The 24,554-nt window shown below is 37.6% G+C and overlaps 1 protein-coding gene across 3 annotated transcripts in view; it reads left to right on the top strand.

The window, feature by feature from the left end:
- The window catches only part of magi3a (membrane associated guanylate kinase, WW and PDZ domain containing 3a), a 128,338-nt gene that overhangs the window by 69,837 nt on the left and 33,947 nt on the right, over positions 1-24,554 (top strand). For all 3 annotated transcript variants that reach the window (XM_015055052.1, XM_015055054.1, XM_015055053.1), the window contains exons 2-3: positions 7,539-7,655; positions 13,807-13,926. In XM_015055052.1, the coding sequence (XP_014910538.1) occupies positions 7,539-7,655; positions 13,807-13,926 (237 nt within the window). The remainder of the gene's footprint in view (positions 1-7,538; positions 7,656-13,806; positions 13,927-24,554) is intronic.

Below are 24,554 nucleotides of genomic sequence, written 5' to 3'. Positions count from 1 at the left end.
ATTTTTACCCTCATGTGTGATGAGTTTTTCCAGCCCTCTATTGCCAAAGGTTTCATTTCTGATACCTCTTTTTCTGTAACAGAGTTATTGCTTTCCTCCAAAACCTGGTACGTTTTAGTTTCCTTATAAAAAAAAATGCATTAAAAATTACAATTAAAAGCATTATGTATCAATTATGTTGTGAAAACTATAATTCTGAAAACCAGATGACGTTTTAAAATAACCTTGTAACATTGTAAAAGTCTGAATTTTATGAAGATTATTTTTTGTAGGGTTATTGTCTGTGTTGGCTCTCTAAAGATGCAGATCACACGGACAAGAGAAGATGACTGAATGTTTCTATCTTTGCACAGCAAAACCTGCCATGTTGCAGTATTTTCTCTAATCTATTTGACAAAACTTTCATTGAGACCCCAAGACGTGTAAACTGTACTAATAGAAAAAGTAAAATCTATTTTTTAATTATATATTTTTATATTGGCTTTCTTTTACAGTTTCATTTTAAGTAAAGAGATCTGACTCAAACATTTTAATTAAAGTAATCAGACTTAATAGTTGTTCTTTGGTTTTATCAGTTCCACTTTGGGTTGTATCAGGTTGGATGTTTTAGATTTGTAACTAGGGACAATCAGATCCAATCAGAAGACAGCAAAAGAACTTAATGTAATCCAATTTCTGTTTAATGCGTCACTGTGGGCTTTTTTTCTTCCGATATCCAACAAGTTGCTCTTTCCAATAATTTTAGTGGTGAAGCACTCTCAGTGCTAATTTAACCGGTCACTATGACATTAGCTAAGCTGTTTAGTTTTGAGGCAGATTTCATGCAGACAGGATATTTTTAGAAATGCGTCAATTTGACTCATCCTGGCCAACACTAATTTTATTTTGTGGTCTGATTTCTAAATTCCAGCAATAACTGATTTCAATTTTAATTTTTTTAAGAACTAGGATACAAATTGTGCTTTAAGTTCTATGAAAGAGAAGAAAATCAAGGAATTACATGATTGTCCCCATTTATGCATCAAAGCATTGTCTCCAAACTTTGGGAAACTTTTTATTTAATTTTAATAAAGTTTATCAAAGTTTAGCAACCAACAGGTTGATATGTCAAAATTAAAAGTCCAATTTTTTTCTGTTTTCTACTAATGCCAAGGGTAAATTGTCTGACTCCAATCTCTGACTGATTTATTTAAGTTTCTCTAGAAATACAGCAATATTGGAATTCTGACAGAAAGATATATTGTTTTGGATTATTTTTAAAGCCATTAGCTTATTATGCTATTGTTTACTTTATGGAAACAAAGTTAAGATTCATGCCTCAATCACGGTATGCTTTTGATTCCAATATACATGCACTATACAAAACAGGGATGCATCAAAATCAACACATACATTTTCTATTATATATTTGACAGAACTTGATGTTACACAAAATGTGAATCACTTGTTCATATTTTCAGGTAAGCCTTCCTAAGAAATGTAGATTACGAGCAGCTTTAGATGCAGCAATTTTCTTTCACAATTTAGTTTGCTCTGATTATTTCTTGAAGAGCGAACCATGAGGTGGTAAAGCCCAGATTTATACAGATTCCTTGAAGGGCACTTCTTGAGGACTAGACTTATTTTACAGCGCAGGCCATGGTGGTCAGTACTTAACCCTGGTCTGCTAATCAAACAATGAAAGGACATTTCCAAGGTCGTCTCTCCCTTGAGGAAAGAAAATACTTGATGCTTTTGCCACTGCTGTTATCAATTGGCTGTGAAGAAAAGGGGGAGCATTAATTTAAAGGAAACTCACCTCATTAAGCAGAAACTGATTATATATATCTACACTGGCTGGCCTTTTGTGAAGTGGAGTATCAACAGTGTAGGTGTGTACTGTTAAATGAGCCAGAAAATGCACCAAGCCCAATTTATCTCACATGTGTAGCCAAATTAATGGGCATCCTGAAGAGTCAGCGATTAAGAGCAAGCACAGCTACTCATAGCAGAGCCCATATTTCTGAACACTGAGTGCCTCGGATGCTATCTGTGTTGCGTGTGCTGATGATTATGGCACTGACAGTTTTCCACCCATAACATCAAGTTTCCACACATTGTGCATCAAGATCATTCCTTTTTAAATATCTTCTAAAACAGTTGATTACACATTTCTGCCAAATGTGCGTGGATAATGTCACTCTCCTTATGGCAGAGTAAGCTTAGATAAAGAGTCTCATAAAGCGAGCCAGATTGTGTGTGCGTGCGGGGTTTTTTTTTTTCTTAAGGCATTTCATTTTTTTCATTAAAAGTAGCTATAAATACTCTACATCAACATATTCTAACTGCATTGTAACTTTTCTGACCTTGTTGCTATTAGTTTGACAGCTAAAACACCCAGCTTGTGCAGAATGACCTTATGTTAAGATAAATTCCCACTAATTGCATTTCAAGGTGGATTTGTAAAACTTTGAAGGAAAAAGAGCAACTGAGTGTCCTATATGTCACTTTATTTCATCCTAAAGTGTACTGTACTACCTAATAAATAAATCTCTTGGACTCTGTATCTTCTAATAGATTTCCTGCGATTTTCTTTGACAGCCAGACATTGAAGAGTTGTTACTGACAGAAAATACAACTTTCCACTTTAAAGGAATAGTGTTTAAGAGGTTTGGCCACCATTACTTTAACTGACCAAAAGGTTCGCTCAACTGGAAGAGGCCACTGGTGTTGGAGTTGCCCATTGCTGTGCGTATTAAGAAAGCAATACTAAGATTATTCCTTTTCCATCATGGGGAGCATATAATAACCTGTTGTCCCTATGAGTCTGTTGATTTTCTGTCTGGCTCTTGCCCAGAGTTGCCAAATGAATCTAACAAGGTGGTAATTAACAGATGGTAGGGGTTTTCCTCACTGTTTCTGGAGCTACACTGTCATAGAATGGCTCATTAGACGCCCACTGCCACCACTGATTGTAACTTCCCTGCACCATCTCTGCACTATTTTAGGAAAAGATCTCTGAACACGGATGCTCATTGTAATTATGCTGCCTGTTAAGTTGGTGCTTCTGTGGATATTTGTGATGCTTCTTATTGAACTTAGAGGTGATGTGCAAAGATTCACAGCAAGTTGAAGGACTCAAATTGAGAGAAAAATCGATAGTTTCTCCTGAGAGGTCAGGTAAGACTAAAGTGAATGTTTATTTATCAAACTGTTACACCTTTAAGGACTTTGAATCCCAATACAGTTGTCAAATAGACACACCATTTTTTTACATTTCAGTTTGATGTGTCAGTTGTACAATTAAACTGAAGGCAAGTAAATCTGTAAAGGGAAACAAAATCAGGAACAAAGACAATGCAATAACCTGGCTGCATAGAAAAGGTAAATCCCTCAACTAAGACTTTGATTCAATTTTAGCGTTTCATCGTCATTAATTTTAGTAAATCTGAATGATTTTGAAAGTTGAGCTGTACTTCTAGAATTTCCCTGACATTTGCTCATCTTTAGAGACGATCTAATGAATCTCTCTGTAAAAGACAACAACACTGCAGGGATTTCTGGTGTTTTTGGCTATGTTCTCTGTGTCACAATAAGTTCATGTCTTCTCTACGGTTGGGCTACAAAGAGCTGCTAGACAAAAATAAAATAAAATAAAAAAACTAAACAAAAAATCTCTGCGAATTTTGTGGAAGATAGCCTGGAGAATCAAAACTTTTAGATTTGGGTCACATTTCTCCAGGATATGTTTTGTACGCTGCAAATAGCATGCAAATAATTCCTTCTAAGGTTACAAAAACATGCTTCATTTTGTAAAATGAAAGCATATTGGCTGAAATATAAACTCTTTTTGCTCTGATTGTAGGCTGGTTTTTAAAGTCTAAACACCAAAATTGTTTAGTTTACGCATTTTACAAAATCCTGTGGGCTGCAGTCCTGCATTTTGTTCTCACTGATGCAGTTCTCTTTAATTGCTGTGACATCACTTACAGAAAGTTGCAGATGGCAAGGCGAGGAAAGGTTTGTCCACTGCCAAGGAGATGATGGGCGGCAGCATGTGCTCTGGTTTCACTCTGGTTTCTGTTTGTGACAGAAAGTTGGAGTTGCCTTACGCAGCATGTTTTAATTTGCAAATCTTAAAATATTGAGGCTTACAGGGTTGTTTTCCAATTTGCAGTTGAAGTTCAAGGCACAGAGGGGTTGCAGCAACAGGTGTTTAACATGCCCATGCCCCCTGAAAGACAAGATGTCTGATTAAAATGGGAAATAAAAGGTAGAGGAGCAGGCAGTTTCAGAAAGAAAGATGATCCAGGATGGCGTCTGGTAAGTAAGAAAGTGATCTGGGTTTGGGGTGTGGGGAGGCCTGTGGGGGTCTGCTACGGCTGATGGGTCTCCACACTGAGAGCGGCGCAGTCGGAGATGGAGCGATAGAGAAGTGATGAAATGGGAAGCGGAGGGAGGTGTGGTGGGCTTCCACATGTGTTCCCATGCATCATCATTACTCCTCTGTGCCGAGACCCTTCTCCACTCCCACCATCCTGCCCTTCCCTGCTCCCTTCGTTTTTAATAACTCTCCGTCCTTGAACTGTTGCCCCCGCTTTTATCCACCGTCTCACCCGCCTGTATGAGACAGCGGCTCGAAGCCAGATGACCAGCCACAAAGGCCTCCATTGTGTCCCACATGCATCGTAGTTGCATGATGTGCTGCTTTGTAACATAGCAGTTCGCCCCCCTACCCTGCCTCTCCTCCCATCTTTGGAGATATGATGCAGTGCACTAACGCAACCCGACAGGCGAGCCACAAAGACTGCACTGTTAGATGCTCTCGAGTTGTCTACTTTGGGCAGCAGGGGTGATTTGCATTTGTTCGTGTGCGCGCTCGAATGAGGGTACATGAAAAAAGATTGATTTTACTGCATCAGTGGGGTATCTGCTATTAGCTGCGGCTGATCTCTCGTGACAATTACCTCTTTTGTTGCCTACACTGAAACCAGCTTATCTCTCCAGGCAAAATGTAAAAAATGGATTTTAGGGGTCTCTCTGGTGAAGGAATAATAACTTTCATCTACTTTAACACGAAAACAGCCTGTGACAGGGAATGAGGTGTATGTTCTCGTTTCAGAATTTGTGGGGTTTTCATCTCTTTCTGCTTCTGGGAACATAAACCACAGGCCTGTGGCTTTTGAGTTGATGCATAGCCAGACACGGCTTTTGTTTCCTTGACCCAAATTCCTTGAATTTGTTGCGCCATTTAAAACTCCATGGAGTTGCATAACTGAGAACACTTTGCCCCTGCTTTTACCCCTGCCGGTTACTGGACATCAATCTGAGCAAAGCAGATGATTAGTTTGTGTGTGCTGCAAATCTAAAGCCCCAAGAGTTGAGTTGACTTTGACACCTACTGGGCATAAAGACTGAAATGTTTCCATCATATTTCAGGACGACTTTTGGATAAGTTCTGAGGCAACATTTTGCTGAAACCACTCACAGCAGGAGGCATTTATTTTCCCAAAATGCTGAATTTTAATTAAGTTTAAGGTATTTTTTAACTTCTTATTTCAATGAATCATAGTTTCTCCTGCAGGACATTACTGCTGAGAAACATTGTTATTAAAAGCTCTGTGTGAGTCTCAGGAGAAATCTTGTGACAGATGCCTCACACTTAAAATAATTTCATTGCTTTCAGTGTTAGATTTGTTTTCTTGCCACTATGAAATTTAGCAGTTTTCCAGCTTCTTTCTGCTAATTTCTTGATATTTTAGCCCATGTTGAATTGATGCTTGAGTGTGTCTGAAATAAAGAATGGGCTCAAATTCAGCTGAAGAACGTATGACAAAGAAAATCCACAATAGCATCTGATGGAGTAGCTTTTATTTTTGTTAGCCTTTCTACATTAAATGGTTATTAAATCCTATTTGTACCAGAGGTGACGTCACACTGTGTGTGAGTGAAAGCAGTCATTGTAAAGTTATTGAATGCTGTTTAGTTTCCCAGGTACCAGTCAGACCACAAGATAAACGCCCTCTGAAAATAAATCACTCATGTATGAACATACAGCCATCTAATCAACTCAATCAGGATATTTATGTCCAAAAAATATAAGTCAAGGCATTCCTTTGGTCTCTTTTGGTCCATTTATCATGAAAGCTTTTTACAAATAATCAAGTCTTTGTTTAAGTGTGATTTGTAACCTTTTTTTTTCTCTTCTTTCTCTCTCCTACATAACAATTTAATGCACATGGTCAATTTTGTATATTATGTTTTATTGTAATTTAGTGATTTTATTGAGTTGGCAGCACTGTACTTTCTCTACTTAATTTTTAAATGCATCACTGATTTTGAAAGTAGCTAGATTTTTGTATTCTTCCACACTGAAGAGTGTTACAGCAACCGACTGAGAATTATTTTCTGTTGAAGAGCCGTTGTGAGGCTGCACAACTTGGAAAAAGTAGCTTCAACACATTCCGTGTTTTCTATTTTCAAAGTGGCATGTGGTGCTTGGTGACATCATGAGATCCTTGTGGTCATTGCCTCAGAAAGCTGTAGGGCAAATTCTGCAAAGCAACTTTGAGAAAAGAGTACTTCCAGCTGTCCTCCAGGATGTAATGTCTTCTAAATGCTCAGGGAGTCCACACATGTGGCACATTGCAGCAAACACAAGGGACCTCTCTCAGTTTCCCTCTCGTCTCTTCATTTGGTTGACATTCCTTCACTCGGGGGACAATGAGAGATCTATTTCTTCTCAAGTGTCTCAAGTGCAGCTTGAGCACAGCTGCTGAGGTCCTCAGGACTCGGAGGTGTTAATCCAGTTTGCTTTAGTCAAAGGTTGGTGCACAACCACACATCCAGCTCATGAGCCAATAGTATATTACAATACTCAATATTGGGTTCAAGGAATGAGGCAAGACCACTAAAAATGCTGCCTTTATGTGTTCCCACAAATATAACAAAGCTGTAATATTTCTGTAAAAAAAAAAAATCTAACGTGACAGAGATTTCAATCTCACCTTTTTATTAATGGATAAGAACTTTGCTCTGTCTTTTTCATCACACAACACAACAAACCTACAAAGTCCAAGTCAAGGTGTGCTGCTGTTATTTTCAAAAGTCTTTCACTGATGTGTTATCTGGAAAATGGCATTTACTTTGGTGGCATTTGTAAAAGGTTGGAAAATCATATAAGTATCTTAAATCTCAAGCAGTGTTAGGATTGTTCAAGGTGGTGACCTGTTCATGTTTAACTAAAGCAATATACAGTAGATATTAACTAACAAATAATGACAAATGCAAACCAGGCTCCTTATTTTTTTTCATTTAGTTTTGCTCAAATAGGAAGCTCTGAGGCTGGAGGCTGTTTTCCAGACACAGCTTTAACATAGCAACATCTTGGTATCCTTAAGATACCAATCACATGTCCAGAGTTTACCTTCAAGAGCCAAACTGAACATTTTGGATTTCACAAGTTATTGAAATGTCAATACCACTGAATAAATGACTTCTGTGTAGAGTTAATTTGTGATTTGGTTCACTGATGGAGATTTTTATGTCCCTCTTTCTAGGTAAAGTGTTGAACACGGATTTGCGTCACTACCTCAGCCTGCAGTTTCAGAAGGGCTCCCTGGACCACAAGCTCCAGCAGGTGATCAGGGACAACCTCTACTTGCGCACCATTCCCTGTGAGTATCTCCCACGGCCTCAACTTCTCTACATTCTCCTCTCTTATATTGGTGTTATTGGTATTATTGTCACAGTTGGAAAATTCAGGTGTTCCAGTAGTAATTTAAAGGAAGCATAAATAACAAATATTCTAAAACATGGATGGATGGATGGATGGATGGATGGATGGATGGATGGATGGATGGATGGATGGATGGATGGATGGATGGAAAAAATTAAAATAGGAGTCTGTATAAATATTGATACTGTTCTGTTATTAAAATAACAAAATTTTATTTTTTATAAAATATGCAACTGAGTTGAGTGATTTCACATGCATAAACATTTGAATTTTTTTTTTTTTACAAGAAATGAAAAATGTAAATAACCACATGGATGTATATATTTATTGAGTTTGTTGGGAGTAATGATGCTTATAAAGTTTTTCAGCTGCTGAGAAGAAGGATCTGTAATAAGGTTTCTTTGTGCACCCAGGACGCAGCAGTCTGTCACTAATTATAATATTTATTTCAACGTTAGATATTAGAGTCTAGATTTTCCATGCCAACTCTTAAATTGTAGACATTCCTTCATTTCCTTTTACCGTCAGATTACTTCATAAGAAGTACATTTCAGGTCATACATTTGGAACTGAACTGGTTAATAGACAACATGTCTGTTTGGCCCAGAAGCAGTTTTAAAAAATGTCTCTCACCCTGAGATGTTTCCATATGACTGAATCTGTTTTTCTTAAATAGTATGGAAAGGTGTAGAAGCATTCTTACTACTGACTGACACTTGTAGCACCAGGTGGGGGAGGAGCAGTGTTAACTCATGAAAACTTGGTTCTCTAGATCTCTCTCTAGAATCTCAATACAGGACGTTTAATTAAAACCTCATTATACTTTGATGCTGGAAACCAGCTCTTCTCTCTGAAGTCATGTAAATTACTACAACACCTGCTGTTCGGCTTCAAGCAGATCTTAATGCAAAAGTAGCGAGAATAAACACCTTATAACAACTTTAAAGGGAAGGTTGACATTTTCTATCAAGGCTAAAATACTTTTATCCCGTAGGGAAAGACGATTGCAGTATTGACGGATATCATATTTCCTTAGTAGTTTATGTTTTACAGGAAATTAAGCTCCTTATTCTCTCTGTACCTTGCACTGGTGGTGTTTTAGCTCCTATATTACAGTGTGTTCAATGCTCCTTGGAAACGGTGAAATAAATAACCACGAAAGACTGATTTTCCGTTTACGCCTGAGAGACTTTAAAACAGACAGCGAGGCCAACAGGTTTAAATAAAAGAAAAGCTGTGATCCTCTTGACTGCACATTGGAGTTATCGACCATTTCTGCCATTTCTCATTAGAAGAAAGGGACTTTTAACATGTTTCCCAACACTAATCATTTGGAAAGCTTTCATTTCTGTCAGTCTGCCTTAAGGGAAAGTTATTCCAGATCCAACAGCGTTATACTGAATACTTTGGTTATAATCAGCAGAATTTTCTTGTCTTGCTGATAGAGAGATGTGACTTCTGCCATGCATGCAAAGCACCCATAGAAGCAGTGTGTTGGGCCTTGTTTCAGCCAGCAGTCTGGCAGTGTGCACCCTCAATAAAATCTGGACTATTCTGAAGAGGAAAGGTAAAGAATAAGTAATCTCCAATAATCTTATTGAACAAGTCTGCACACTAATCTAATAGTTTGAGCATATTTTGATTCAATTTCAACATACAAGCTTTTTTTTTTTTTTTTTTTTTTTTTTTTTTTTTTTACCCTGAACCTTTAAGTATCTTCTGAAAAGGTGCAGACAAAAAGGGATTTCATTTTTCACTGTCACTGTGAGTCCAAGCGCACATGCAAAACAACAAAAGTTTTATTTCACCTTCAGGTGTTGCCAACAGAGCAGTGGAAAAAAAAAAAAAGATTTCCACACAGTATGAATGATCTGAAGGACTTTGGAAGGGCAGACTGGACAAATGGTAGCATTGAAGTCTGAATGCTGAAACTGAATTTAATAATAATTTCATTTTGAACTGGTTGTATCAATCAAGAACATAACTTCAGTGGGTTTCTGCGTACATTTTTAGATCCGCTTTATGTGAAAATAAGAACATTATGTCTAATTTCTTCCTGAACTATTTTTAGTGCATGTCGCGTTTTGTTGCCTTTCTCACTTTGACATTGTAGAGGACAGCAAAATGAGCCAACATTTTCAATGTGAGACATTTTAGTGTGGCTTCAGCAGCTCAGCATATGCATCCTTTCCCCTCCGCTCATTCAAGCCTTCAGCAGAGCCTCATCACAGAGCGCTGAGCCACCGTGACCCTGTGAGGAACCTGGATAGCCACTCCAGCGTGACGTCTGTGCTCATTGCAGCAGTCGGAATAAGGTCTCGGGGAGAGATACAAGCGTGACTTTCCTTCCTGCACCAGACGCAGGGAGTCTTCGTTAAGCGTTGCCCTTGCTTCATAGAAAAGACGACATCAGCTCAATGCCGAGCCAGGGCTCCAGGTTTCCATGAAATCCTGCAGGCTTTACTAAATCCTGACCCCCCCCCCAAGGCTATATATCCGGCTACATCTCTCTTTCCGTTTGGATGATGTCTGTCACAGCAAGGTGAATCAGCTCCACTGGTTTCAGTGTCTGATCAAAAAATGGAGGAAGAGTTGTACCAATAGACAATGGAGAAAATGTGCTCCACGATTTCAATTGCAGCAATTTGTTGGAAAGATTGAAGAGATACTCGGTTTGACTGTGCAGGCTTATCTTAACGTATCACTTTGTCTTTTTACGTAGAAAAAAAACAAAAACAGATTGCATCTCATCCACAGTGGCCCATAAATTTAATAAATGTAGCCCAGGGAGCTGCAAGATATAAATGGAGGTAAATCCGGGCCAATCCCAGCGAGACGACACAAACATCAGAGCTATAAGTATATCTCCAGATCTGCTTCACTTATTACATTTCATTAGCCAGAGCATGCAATTTAATTTTTTCTTACAAAAGCAGGTCTAGAAAAACAAAAAAAAAATGGATATTAGGTTATTTCACTGCCCAGAATTATCTGTATGCATATTTGATTTTTAAAACGTCAAATGAACCATTTCCAGCCTTCTTTGAGGACAATCTCATTTTCATGCCATTTAAAGCTTCACTATAAGGTTCATTAAACTGAAACATATGACTTGGATCATCTCTGTCCATTAAGCTCAATATATTAGTTTTACATCAACATTTCAACATGTCCTCTATAGGACTTGGTCTGATGTCTGTACTCTTAAATCCAAGCAAAGTTTTTTTTTCTTTTTTTCTGGTCATTGCTTTAAACAATGGCTTATAAATGTCTTATTTGACTGACTCTCTAAAGAGCTTTTTCTAGTCTTATAAACTAACACTTTCACACATACTCACTCATGCACCGTAAAGCATACAGAAGCAAGGTCATGCAAGGTAGATGAGCAGATGATCGAATGACTGTTTGGGAGATTATTTGCGGGACATCTCCACTGTGAAAACCAGCTTACACGTGTAATCTTTTTGCCGCTTTCCTATTTGCAGTTACAAAGAATTGTGAAACTCCTACCAGTTTTCATATGAGCAGGATTCTGAGAATAAGAGAAAAAGGTTTTCCCTTGAAAACTTGCATCACTGATGAATTTCAAGAATATTTCTACATCAGCCCAAGGCAGCAAACAAATTGGCCTCAGTGGCAATTCACCGGCACGAAAATAAGCTTATGTAAACAACAGAAGAGAAGTCAGAGAGAAGTCGGGATGTATAATGTCCCAGAATTACCTCAGTATTAATTTTTCGGATAATTTGGGAGATTTTGGTTGAAAAACCTGCAGAACATATTCTGTGTTCTGTATATTCCAGTGTTTCACTATATTATTCCTCATGTCAGTTTAATAGAACGGGAGTGAAAAATTAAACAAGTGTTCCATTCTATTTTGATAAGTTTGACTCAAATTTTAGTTACTCAGAAAATTGCAATATCGTACACGATCAAAACAAAGATTTTAATCAGGTGATGTTGTCCTACTGAAATGTATTCAATAAATTAGTAAGATTAGAAGTACCCTTTGGTGTTACCCATTTAGTTAAGCATTAATCTCTGGTTTTTATTAATTTTTTTTTATTTCTCTAATGTAAATTTTAAATGAGAAATGTCGTGTTTTCATTAGCAGTAATCATAAAGTCATCGTACTTAACAGATAAAAGGCTGTCAAGCATCCATCTGTATGTAATTCATCTAAATGATGTGTTTCATTTATTGATTAAGTTCCTGAAATAAATGGACATTTTAGTAGTATTCTAAACTTCCCTGTTATCCTTTCTTCCTTCACTCAATTTTTCATTAATATTCTTGGCTCAGTGAAGATCCTGCTTCTTTTACATTTTTTCTTTTGTAGCTTATTCTCATTGTTGAGCATTGAGCATCAAAAGTCTGGACAGCTAACAAGCCAGCAGTCTTCCTTGTGAATGTGTAGGCCTTACATTTCTCTATCAATAATCTATTGTTCATTGCTCTTATGCAACATTGCAATTTTCTGAGATACTGGATTCACGTCTCAGCATTCATAGTGATAAGCTTTTTTAATGTTGGTGATCTAAAGCAGCAAATAATCAGAGGAGAAAACCATTTTCTATTTTTAAAAATGACCCTTTTTCCTTTTTGAAAGCCCTGTGTATAAGCCAAGGTTGAAAACGGTCTTGTGTCCAATTTAATGTTTTCAAATAAATTAAAAATGGTGTTGTGAAACTGATTTTATGCCCTCTAACGTGTCAGCTCGGCTCACCATCATTTGAGACGTAATCTTGGTTTTTGTAGTAGCCCTGCTGTCTCTTCACTGCAGGCACATGAGGCTTTAAATCAAGTTTAACATTTTCTTTCTGTCTACAAACATTCTAACTGTAGGAGGAGATACCTTGTCTGAAACAGACCATTCTGTTGCAAAACCAGCTTTTATTCTGTCAAACAATATTCCAAGGAGATCTGTGAAACCATAAAAGGGAGATGTGCAAGCTTTATTTAGATTTGGGCAAATGGGAAATTTAGATATTTAACTTTTTAGAGATGGATTAGCGACTTCAGCCCTTTCTCTGCTTCAGACCATCAACACTCCAACAAATGCAGCACAGTTTTATCTCTATGAACTCTGTGCATTAAGCCAGGACTTATGAGGACAGACATGAACACTGCCAGTGTTGTAAACATCAGATTAGGCTTTAATCTGTAGGGTAGTGGAAGCATCTCTGGTCAGTCAGTTTGTGGAGATCATTTTGGGAACTTCTAAATCCGTATTTGTCTGACTATTATTACTGTAATTTGATCTCATTCTCATTAAACCTAATCTTTAGCTCCATTATCAAAACTGACTGGGCCACTTGTGAGTACTATCACTTCCAAATACAAAACAACATGTTGGTAAAATTTAGAGATTTCATTAAACTTAAAAGGACTGGAATAATTTGCATCTTAGCTGTATTTCAATTATTTATTAATTTGTATACATCAACTCATCATTTATATTGCTTAAGTTAGTTCTTATTGTGTCCAATATGTGATTTGCATTTTTTACAAACCAAAATAAAATGTTCTAATTGTAGATCTGATATTAGCAATAATTCTCTGTTTTAATAGCTGTAAGTAGTTGTTGAATCTCCTGTTTGCTCCTTTGGGCTGATGTACAAACATTCCTGGTATTCATTAATAATGCAGAAGTTAAAGAGAAAACATGTCCTTGTTATTCTCAGAATCCTACTTATATACTGTATCAGTGTTGCGTTAGTGTCCTTAAAGAATTGTGGTTGTGCTGCTGGGCACAGTGTAAGTTCGTGTGAGTAATTAAGACCCTGTTCATTATCATCAGTTACACTCCCTTTGGTTTCTGACAGCTGCGCTGCTGCGTTGAGGCTGTTTTTTTTTTTCCCCTCTCTGATTCATGTTTGAATAATGAATTCATCGCTTTGCGGTCCCAGCCCTGTTGACTATTCATGATGTAGACACAGACCCTCCCCCGAGTGCTGAATCACATCCCTGTGGGCATGTTGCTTGCAGTACTGCATCCATACCCCCGACCCAAACTTCCCCCCCGCCCCGGATCCTGACGGTTAGTTCTTGGGTTGTTCTTCTGTCTCACACTTCCCCGTTGTTGGCAGGTACCACTCGGCAGCCCAGGGAGGGAGAAGTACCTGGAGTGGACTACAACTTCATCAGCGTTGGGGAGTTTCAGGAACTGGAAGAAAGCGGGATCTTGCTGGAAAGTGGCACATATGATGGTATGTTTTTCAACCCGGCAACACAAATGGTAATAGATGAGGATAATGAGAAAACAATAAACATACATTTGCCAGATTCTTACATCATGTTGACATGGAGCCATTTTCACAATACTGCCCCAAGGGTTTTCTCTCATTTTCTGTTTAGTTTTATTTGAATATACAAACTCCAGTTAAAATAAATATCATCTTAAGGCACTTTACAAGACCTCCAGGTCCTATTTATATCCAGTTATATAAACATCAATTTATTCTAATGCAACTCAATCAAATTGTCAGATTCAGATCCATTTACATACAGTTCATTTTAATGTAACTGTAACTAGATACAAAGGCTCATTTACAAACTACTAATTCCACTGACAGATTATTTCTCTCTTAACAGAACATTTTTCTGATAAGTGAAAAGATCTGCTTTAGGTGGTATTTTTTCATCAGTTGTAAGAAAGTGTTGACCTAAAACAAGCTACTATGCAAGTCTGTCGTGATAACAAATTTTGCTGGACAATAATGTTGTTGTTTTGAGCCAATTTTCAAGTAATATAATAGTAGTGGCAAAATATTGCAGAACACATTCTCAAAGATCAGTAAACTTTAAATTCTAATGAACATTTAACACTTGAATTGGAAGACATTTTAAATATCCAAAGTGAATAAACATCAAATAAAACTAATTATGTAGTCTCTTTAAACAAAATTGTCCTTCAAAAAAGGTTTAGTTGAGACCAATGCACTATCCAGTTTTTGGTAGAAAAAAAGAGAAACGCAATAAATTATGCAAATCAAAATTACTGAGTTTGTTTTAATTGATTTATTACTTTGTGTAACAGGCTTATTCCTACATATTACTGAAAAGTTACTTATGAGTTAGTTCTGTAAGACATTTGCATTAGAAAGTAGACAAAAATACTTGGTTAGATTTTGTGTTTTTGCAGTTAGGATAATTTTTAGTGAACAGTCAGGAGAGCATAAAACAGATCTGATGAGTCTGGCAAAAGGCCAGCTTGTAAATGCTAGGCAATTACGTAATCAAATGCTAATAGACTCATGAATTCCAGGTCCCTGCATTATTAAAGAATTAATTTCACAAAAAGATTGATAAATGAATCAGAACTAATGAAAAGCAATGAAGTGCTGAACTATGAGGACGAGTTACTGCTGTTTAAGCAGCGTGGACTGCACTCAGACCTAGTTCTTGGTGAAGGTGAACTGGTACAACACTGGATATAGACGGGAACCAGAGAGAAACTACTCCCCGGAGTGACCAGAGAACCACAGTGTTGCTATTATTCACATTCCCAGTCCATCTCTCTGACATGCCTGCTGGAATGAAATTGTCTTGTGAATTTGCTGAGCTGTGCATCAAGCGAAATCAACACATTGCTCATGTCATCAAATTCCCACTGCAGTGATAAAGAACTGGAGGTAATCTTTTCACACATGATTTAGTTTTCTGCAGCAGACTTTACCTCGGTCACCTACACAAATGTGTTGGGAAAGCCGGGCTATGCTAAAGCTCTCTCCTCTGCACACATAGAGGCCTGAGTGACTTGGCTTTCAACCTTGAGCCTCTGAATTTGTCTCCGGGATGAATAATGGATCTGCTCGGTTCTTTCCTGCCTAATGTAATGCATATATATGTGGTGAAGGCAAAGGTCCATAAGCCCTCAGAGAGTTAATTATTAACGCCCCATCTGGATGACCTCAGAGGCTCCACATTGTGATTGTTCAATAAAAATTTCACATGGAACCAGACCTGAGTGTAGATATTTGGTGCTTGAGCCTAAATATAATGGCTGATATTCTCATAGTAAACCAACCAACTGGAAGTCAAAATGCTAAAGTTAACCAAAAGAAATAAAGCAGAAAGATTCCTTATACGCTTTCATATCGTCAGATTAGATAAGAGTTTTATTTCTCCTGTTTGTGACTCGTTTTCTTTACTCTGCACTTTCTAATTTCCTCTTGAAGCGTTATGTCTGCTTTATGACTTGTCTCATTTATATGTGACATGTCGTGCTGGTTGAAAAAACAATTTCCTTCCTGCAACTCCAATCTAATGTGTTAAAGACTCTGGGGAAACCACCCTTATTTCCAACCTACTACTTAAAAAAAAAAAAAAAAAAAAAAAGAAATTTTAGTCATTATTTATGGTTGTCTTTCTGCCAGCTTGCTTTCCTTGCTTTCTGTGAAGCTGATTGAAAGGAAAGATTGACCTGGTCTGCCATGTTTACAGCTGTGACTAATCTCCCCAACCTGTGAGCAACAGAGGCTTCATAGGGGTGCAGTTAATCTACAACCGAAAGCAATACTCTCTCTCTGTTGTGCTGGACTTAGTAACTGCAACAGTGGGACTTTTACAGACTGTCTTGTTGTGCTGCTAGTCAATAATAAAAAAAGCTTCTTACTGAGGGTTATTATCTTGAAAATGGTTGACCAAGCATCAGATTTGTGAGGTCAATGCTGTGCACCACTCCATTAAATGTTCAGTGTTGCATTCCTCAGAATTTTATTTATTTTTATTTTTTTGGCTTAGTTCATTTTAAGCCTCACTAATACATCTACAGTATAAACTGCACAATCCATGTTTTTTCACTGTAAAAAAAAGACAGAATAAGACAATAGTAAATTATTTCCATCCTTTGGTTTTGCTTTCTTTTGTTCCACTTAAATGTTTCAGATGACCAAACACATTTTACTCATGGATAAATAAATAACCTGAGTAACTTTAAAAAGCAGTTTTCAAAAGATGATTTTTATTCGTTTAAGGAACAAAGCTATCCAAGTCAACCTGACCCTCTGTGGAAAAGTAATTCCCCCACCCCTTTTGTTAAATCATGAATCAAATGTGATTAAGCTACATTTTTTTAGAAAGCTGAATTCAATTTCACAAGCCATACCCAGACCTGATCAATAACTGACCTGCAGATGTGATAAATAATTTAAGAGACGCTCTCTGGCAGCTGAAAGATCTCAAAAAGCAATATATCATCTGAAACGCACAGAAAGCTTTAGAAAATTGACATAAAAGGTGTTACCTTACTTTAAAGTTGATTTTTCAGTAATGTGAGCTACAATAACTTCTCTCCTGCATTAGGAACCCTTTGTTAGTCTTTGCTACCTGCATGCATCATAGTCTTGACTGGCTTGACTGCCAGATTAATAGCTCCTAGAAAAATTATGAATCCAACTTTGACTCATGAATAACTTGGTTCCTTTGACAATTACAGAGTTTCAAAAATGTGTGTCCTTGTTTTGCTGTTTGCAATTGTTTAATTTTGGGGAATTTAAGGGTTTTATAGGTTTTGTGGCAAAGCTGCATGTCTGTGGATTACAGAAACACAGGGTACTGGGCCAAAATTCACTCAGCATCAAGGGTGAAAAGGTTGATGTGTTGGCATCTGAGCCTCACTTCCAAGAATTTGCTAAAAGGGCTTTCATAGATTAAAACAATCATTAGGGACTCTGCAACAGAAAGCATGAAACTTGCATAGCTGCACGAAATGAGGCAAAAAAAAAAGCAAATTGAAGGAGAAAAGACTAAATTAAAGAAAAGTTGAGAGCATGTGCAAACAAAGGAAAAACATTAAAATTAAGGATGATGATTCATTTTGTGTGACTTTATACAAGCAGAATGAGTATAAACTGAAAGGAAAGTTCATTCATGAGAGGCAGCTGAAACTAAACTCTACACAAGGACAGAGAGCAGAGGAACGCAGCGTTTACAAGGCTGGCTTGTGAAGTGCTGGTACTCATGCCAAGCAGGGTTGGAGGCTGTGCCAGGGCCAGAAAACAAGACGGACTTCACCCGCCTAGGGCACTGGCCTCACTGGCTGCCAGTCTCACCCAGGGGAGCAGGAGGCTTTCCTTACTGGTTAATGAGGGTTCAGTGTAAAGGGCTCAGCAACATTTATCCCAAATTTATCATTATTTGCCATGCAGTGCATATGTTATACTGGAAAGAATTGCTTGGACTGCAATAAATGTTTGCTAATAATCCACACAGCTTGCAATCAAGGTCTTTATATCCATCCTATATTTTTTTAAAACTTTTTAATGCATCACAAAACGGGTCAGAGGGTAAAGATGTGGCAAGATGGTCAAGTCACTAATCCACAACAATGAAGTTTCAAAAGAAAAACAGACGCCACCTTATTAACATACGTTCGCTTTTAAAGTAGCCAGTTGATGGTCAATTCCAATTTTTTTTTTTTTTTGTTGAAATCCAGTTTTTTGTTTTGCTTTGTTTTTTTGCGTCATTCATACTACTAATTAAACCAGACTGCATTGAAACTTATGTGTGGACAATTTACGTCCCCAAAGCGACCTGCATGCGGAGAACAAGAATGTAGACGTCACAGCAGCGCATTTATGGAAATAATAACGGATTGATTTAAAGTTATTCAGCTATAAAGACACAGTACAGTATCATAAGCAAGAAGGAAGATAAGAAAAAGAAATCACCTCCACTAGCAATGGCTTTTTGTGGAGCATTGACTCCAATCTCTGTAGAGAAGTCTGTTTGGATGCGAAGTCAGAGCCAGGAGTGGTGTGATGTGATGCACTTCAGTGACTAATTTCATCCATTCATAATCATAATTTTCAGCCATTGTTTACATCCTGATTTACCACATCTGGCTTCCTCTGGTGCAGAATTGTGGTGCACATCTCACATAACAGCCAGAAAAATGCAACATGACCATTCAGACAGCATACAGTTTGAAAACAATTAAATACATATCCAAATTTTTTCCACATATGGAAGTGGCACAGATCTGATTTTTTGGGGGAGAGAAAAGATTGGAGTAGGGTCACCCAGACTGCAGTAGAAAACTTGGATATAAGACACAAGGGAGGAAAAAGAGCTGATTTTTTTCTGCTGTGTGAACATAACCATAGAGACATGAGCAGTTTGTCACCCAAAAATGCAACTAATGACCCACAGTTTCCTTTCAAGGAAGTTAGGTCTTTGGTCAAAATAGTTTGGGAACTCCCATTATGAAGCATCATGTGTTGTTGAGGCAAATATGTTCTTGGTGCCATGAAAAAGACATCTCAAATATCTTGGAAAGGCCATCCATGTTGTGGCAGAATTTCGATGTCAGGGTTTACTCCAGCAGTGATGCGAAGAGAGACGTACAGATGTTAACACAGCTCTTTGACACCATTTGCAATTATATATTTTTTTCCTTCTATTACTGAAATTTATCTCATATTTTTGGTCTCGGTTTTGCTCAATCTCAGAAGCCGAGCATGAGATATAGGGTCAGCTGTTGAGTAAAACAGATGGCATGACATCAATACTGTCTCATGAACATGGAACAGACATTCTTTCCCACTGATGATCACGAGCCCTAATGGTGAATATCACAACTTAGAGAAAGCAGATCTCTCACTCACATAAAAACACTTCCTTCTTGCAGGGTTCACACCCAGGCAGCATGGGTGAACAGCTGCGCTAGTGGTAGCTCAAACTGATAAAACGAAAAACAAATTTGCTTTACGCTGTCCAGCCATCATTCACCACCCACCCACTAAGAGCTATAATGTAAAAACGCCCCGCTGACATGATCAGCCCTGTGAGCACAACTGGCTCCGCTGCGTTTTACCTCTGACAAAACCATCACTTGTCGATTTGCCACCCGTAGTAGGAAGGAAAACAAAACCGAAATGACATAAGCTGTCGATGACGTCCCACTGCGATGAACTCTGATGTCTGCATCAGCTGTTCTCTGCTGGCTTTAAAGCGAACGTCCCTCTCTTTGCTTTGCTTTACTCGCAGTTTTTTTCTTAAATAATGAAATTCTATGTTCAGTTATTCGATCAGTCTGTTTCTAGAACGAACAGCAGGTCTTCAGATTTTTTTTTTTTCTTTCTCATTGTTGCTTGTTGTTTTTTGTTTGTAGTAGAACACAACATCAGTGGGTGAGTCACTTTCCTCCGATCAACAAGTGTCTATTTTTGCCAGGAAAACATGGTTACGGCGAGCTGTTAGGATGATTGGCTCACTGGCTTTTCTCTCATTTTCTTTGGGTTTTTTTAAACTGAACCACACATTGATCCCAAGGAGCCTGTAAAGAGGTGGTCACACTGACTTTCCCATTGGGCTCATATAAATCACTTTTACTTCTTTTGCAATAATGGTCATTAATGAGGCAGAAAAACATGAGGAACTGATTAAGTCAGTGTTTCCTTACTCTCTTCTACTCTTGCGAAAGGCAGTCAGCATTATTAATATGTAAAAGCATGCCAATGTACCTAATATAGACACTAACCACTTTTATTGCAAACAGCACAATAAAACAGAGAAGACCACACCCATGCCATAAACCCATAATATTTTATATTACCTTTCCAGAAACATATTGTTTTGAAGTGAGCTGTTTGCCGTTATGACCAGGTGGTGAACATCTGCATCACTTAAGCTTCAGAACAAGTTATTTTAGAGTCATTTAAGCCTGATTCAAGGAAGTGAAAGAGAGAAACAAATTAAGAAAAACAGACAAACAAAGCTTTTTGCAAAATGTGATGCTTTTACAAACAAAAGTGGATTTTTGCTGCCATTTATTGTCACAAATAGATTCTTCCAGAAGTACATGTCGGCCTGCAAGCAACATATTTGTGGCCACCAGGCTGTGATTTTACATTAGTTTTTAACTGTATATTCGTTTCCAAACCAAACTGGTGTGAAACCAATAGGGTGGCCAATAAATGACACCCAGAACAAGCGGGAACCTCCATGTCTGTCACAGCGTCATCAGAACATTACAACTGCATCTTTTTACTTTCACTTTTGAAACAGTTCATTAGTTCGCACTTTCTTGGGAGTAGGAGCATAGATTGGAACAACATGGCACGCTCCAAATTCGCTGCAAAAGGAAAAATTGCCAATATTTTTATGTGTTTACTCTTCTTCCAACCAGCACAAATGTGATGTACTTAATTTACCAGGAGACCATGAGCACAATAAAAGTTTTTCATCTGAAACAACATTATGAGAGCAAGCACAAACACATTGACGAAACATTTTCTCAAAGCTCTGAATTACAAACAACAAAAAAGTTGCATGAAGATCATCTTATCAAACTAAAAGCAGGATTCTTCCTTGTTTACTTCCCTGTGTCATCTGTGACACAACAACAAAAACCAACAGAGTACTCACTCAGAGTGGAAACAGTAGATTATTTTTCTGACATTTCGATATGAGTATGACTGTATGTTGAAGTGTGGCTTGACCGACTATCATAAATTGACTTTTCACTAATTGAAAAATGTATTTTTGGCCCTTGAGATTTGATTTTGAGTAGCTCTGCTCTAAGACTTTTTACCCTCAAACTTTGGAATAATCTGGTGAAATATTATTTCAGGTACAATATAATTGGCAGCAGTTTCCTTTCATGCAAGGCAATTTTGAAGCAAAGTAATTATGACTGCAAACTTTAAAAGGAACTGCTACTAACACAAGACGCAATGATTTCCATTACATCTGCCTCTTTTTTAAGCAGTTCGCCCAAAAAGTTGATTTTTTTCCTTTGTCTTTGAAGTATTGACGACAGCGTGCTAAAATAAAGTCCTCTAGTGATTAAATGTCAGGACAGTGATATAAAGGTTCAGCTAAGAAATCTCTTTACAGGGAATTTATGTTTTGTTTGGTATAATTTTATTACTTTGCAGAATAATCTAAGAGCTAAAGCTGGGATTTTTGCAAAAGGCTTGTTACAACCAAAATATATACCTTTCAAATAAAACTCAAGTGTTTTTGCTTTTCACATGTTGGACCTCACATAATCGTGATTAACATCAGGCTATGGGTTAACATAGTCTCACACTGGCTGGCTGTCCAGATTAGATCATCAGGTTTTAGATTAACTGAACTGTAAATCAGAGTTTAATCAGTTTCAGTAATGACAAGATCAGCCCTTATGAATCGGTGCTGATTTATGTTTTTTTTAACATGGTGTTCTTTCACTAAACTCTTTCTGTGTTGATTTATGATCCTTTGTGTTTACTATAATTTAGCTCCCATTTTTACTTTTAGTGATAATCCTTTAAAGTCATACTTGTTTCCATGGGTTTGATCTTTCCTTTTTTTTTTGGTTGTTTTTCACAATAAACTCAAACCCTTATTATAGGAGAGCTGGTTGGAATCTTTGATGTGATTTATGATGCACGGCGTCTAGATCAAAAGCAAGTCTAGACGTTTTGTCACATTAGAGCCCAATTGGAGATAATGAGAGTTTCCAACTCACATCACAATCGGATCCTCATATAAAACTTCAAAATTCAGCCTCTTAGGTTTTTTTCTGTTTTGTTTTGTGATTGTACTGTTTTGCATCCTTGCTGGACAATGTTATATCTCCTCAACAATGGCTGCTTTTCATATTGCGGCTCATTAGTACGGTGTAATTACTATGCGATCCATCTCACTGCACTTCCTTATTGTGGCCTCCATCTCTCAGCTTCCTGCTAATGGGCTCTTACATGGGCTACGTGTATGTTTTATGTGAGAGCTTCTGGAGCTACAGAGTGAACAGAACAGATTAGCACTCGAACTCAACTCCCTCATTTTGCATTCCGTCATTAGGCTTCCTGTTAATTACCAACCTGGTAAAGGATTTAATACTTCTCACATAATTATTTGTGGATTAAAATGTGGATTAATGTGATTATGTGACTCAATGATGATGTATTGTTTAGCAAGACTCTCTAATTTATTGCATTTCCTGGTTGATTGTTGGTTCATTAGATCAGAATTTGAATTGATGGATCTTGCATTCATGTGTAAAATCTTTTTATGTTATTTATTCTGATATTAATAAAGCATACATTCAGTTGTTATAGATGCTAAAAGCCTAAAAAGAACTTCATCTGGTATTGCACTCAGAAAATTGCAAAGAAATTCAACCTTAGTTGAGTCATGGATGGTAATAGAAATGGTTAGAGAAGTTCTCTGTTAGAGGTCAGGTAAGCAGCAAATCTGAAGATGCCTCTGACTGAAGACTGTTGAAATCAGTGCTGGGAGGCAGGATTAATGCAAAGTAATGTAAATGAATAGCCTTTAACACACCCAGGTTGCTCATCAGGTTTAGGGAGCAACAGGACTGTTTTCTCAGAAATCTGGTTTCCTGAGTGCCAACATTCAAATAGTCATGTCTTCTTGATTACATTAATTTTCCTGCGTTGGACGTCAGTGTAAAACTTAGAATCCACACTTTCAGAATCTGTAAATAACTCAAAATTCCCCAAGTAGACTTACTCATGGGGCATAAAACTTTCAATTTCAATTTGAACCCCAAGCACACAAGTAGGTTATATAACCACATACAGACAACAACCAGTGCATCTCCATCATTTTACTATACCTTTTCACCATTATTCTCACCTCTTATGCCTTTAAATTCTTGCTTTGTGTTATGTATTATTCCTCTGCTTAGGGGGAAAAGGTGGCGAGTGGTAAAGTGGGTCATCTCGCTCCTAAAGCTGGGTAAAAGACAAAGCCTCGCTCTGTAGAGTAGCACTGTTTGATGCCTGAGGCGCCAACATGACAGCAACCCAAGCTGATGGACTTAAAGGGCCAATCTAGAATCTTGTGAGGCAATATTTGCATAAATGCAGTAAGGATACCCTGAAAACGCAAGAAGTAAATGGAACAAGGACAGTTAAAATAAATTACATTTGGGAAAGTTTCTTCATCACAGTTGGTTCCTGCCACAGATGAGAAACCAGAGAGTGGATAGATCTGGTGTGGGACCGATTAAACACATGGAGCTAAAACCGAATTGCTTTTTCCTCTTAACTTGAAGATTGTTCCAAAATCTGAGAGACATGACAGCAAACGTGAAAAAAGAAAACCCAAAACCTTGGCCTCATTTTCTTTGAACTAGTGCAACTCTGACACATATGATTTGTAGCTGTGAACTAGACTCCCCGCTAAGATTCAGACTCCATTGTGCTTTGAAAACAGTCCACTAATCTCTTGCACTTCAGTTAAAATTGGTTCTTTACATGCGATCCACAAAGTAATTCTCTATCTATAGTTGTCTTTCAGTTCTGTTGCACACTGTGAAGTGAAGATAGCCGTTCCCATGTTTTAATAGTGTATCTTATTACGTCTCTATATTTGCAATTCCTGCAGACAATATTTCTAGGCAGGAAACTTAAAATAAAGATGAAAGAATAAGACATTTCATAAGAAATTACAATGAAAAGTCCCACTCTCACATATAGATTATTGTGCAGTGTTACGCCACTTTCACTTTATTGTGGAGGAATAAAAGAGTGATAAGTAGAGAGTGTTTTGTTTTCCTGTCCAGTTACTGTCCATTAGCAGCCTGTCAGTGAATTTAGGTTGGATGTTGATTGGAAAATATGTTTTTGTTTAACATACATGTGTTGGGATCAATTGCTCTGTTGCATCACTTTGTTTTATTCAAGCTCCAGTTGCTAAACAGAAGTTCTCACATTTCAGTGGTTTTCAGTCTCTCTGTCCTGCATGTTTTAGCTGTTTCTCTGCTTTCATATACCCAAATTAAATGGGTGATTACAACACTTCTGCAGCACTTATTAGCATTCTGAGTAGGTAATGCATTTATTTGATTCTACTATAATATCACAGCCAATAAAAATAA

Source organism: Poecilia latipinna, unplaced genomic scaffold, assembly GCF_001443285.1.
Source record: "Poecilia latipinna isolate Pla-1442-1.1 unplaced genomic scaffold, P_latipinna-1.0 Scaffold1293, whole genome shotgun sequence".
Lineage (NCBI taxonomy): Eukaryota > Metazoa > Chordata > Actinopteri > Cyprinodontiformes > Poeciliidae > Poecilia > Poecilia latipinna.
This window is presented reverse-complemented; position numbering and strand designations above follow the sequence as displayed.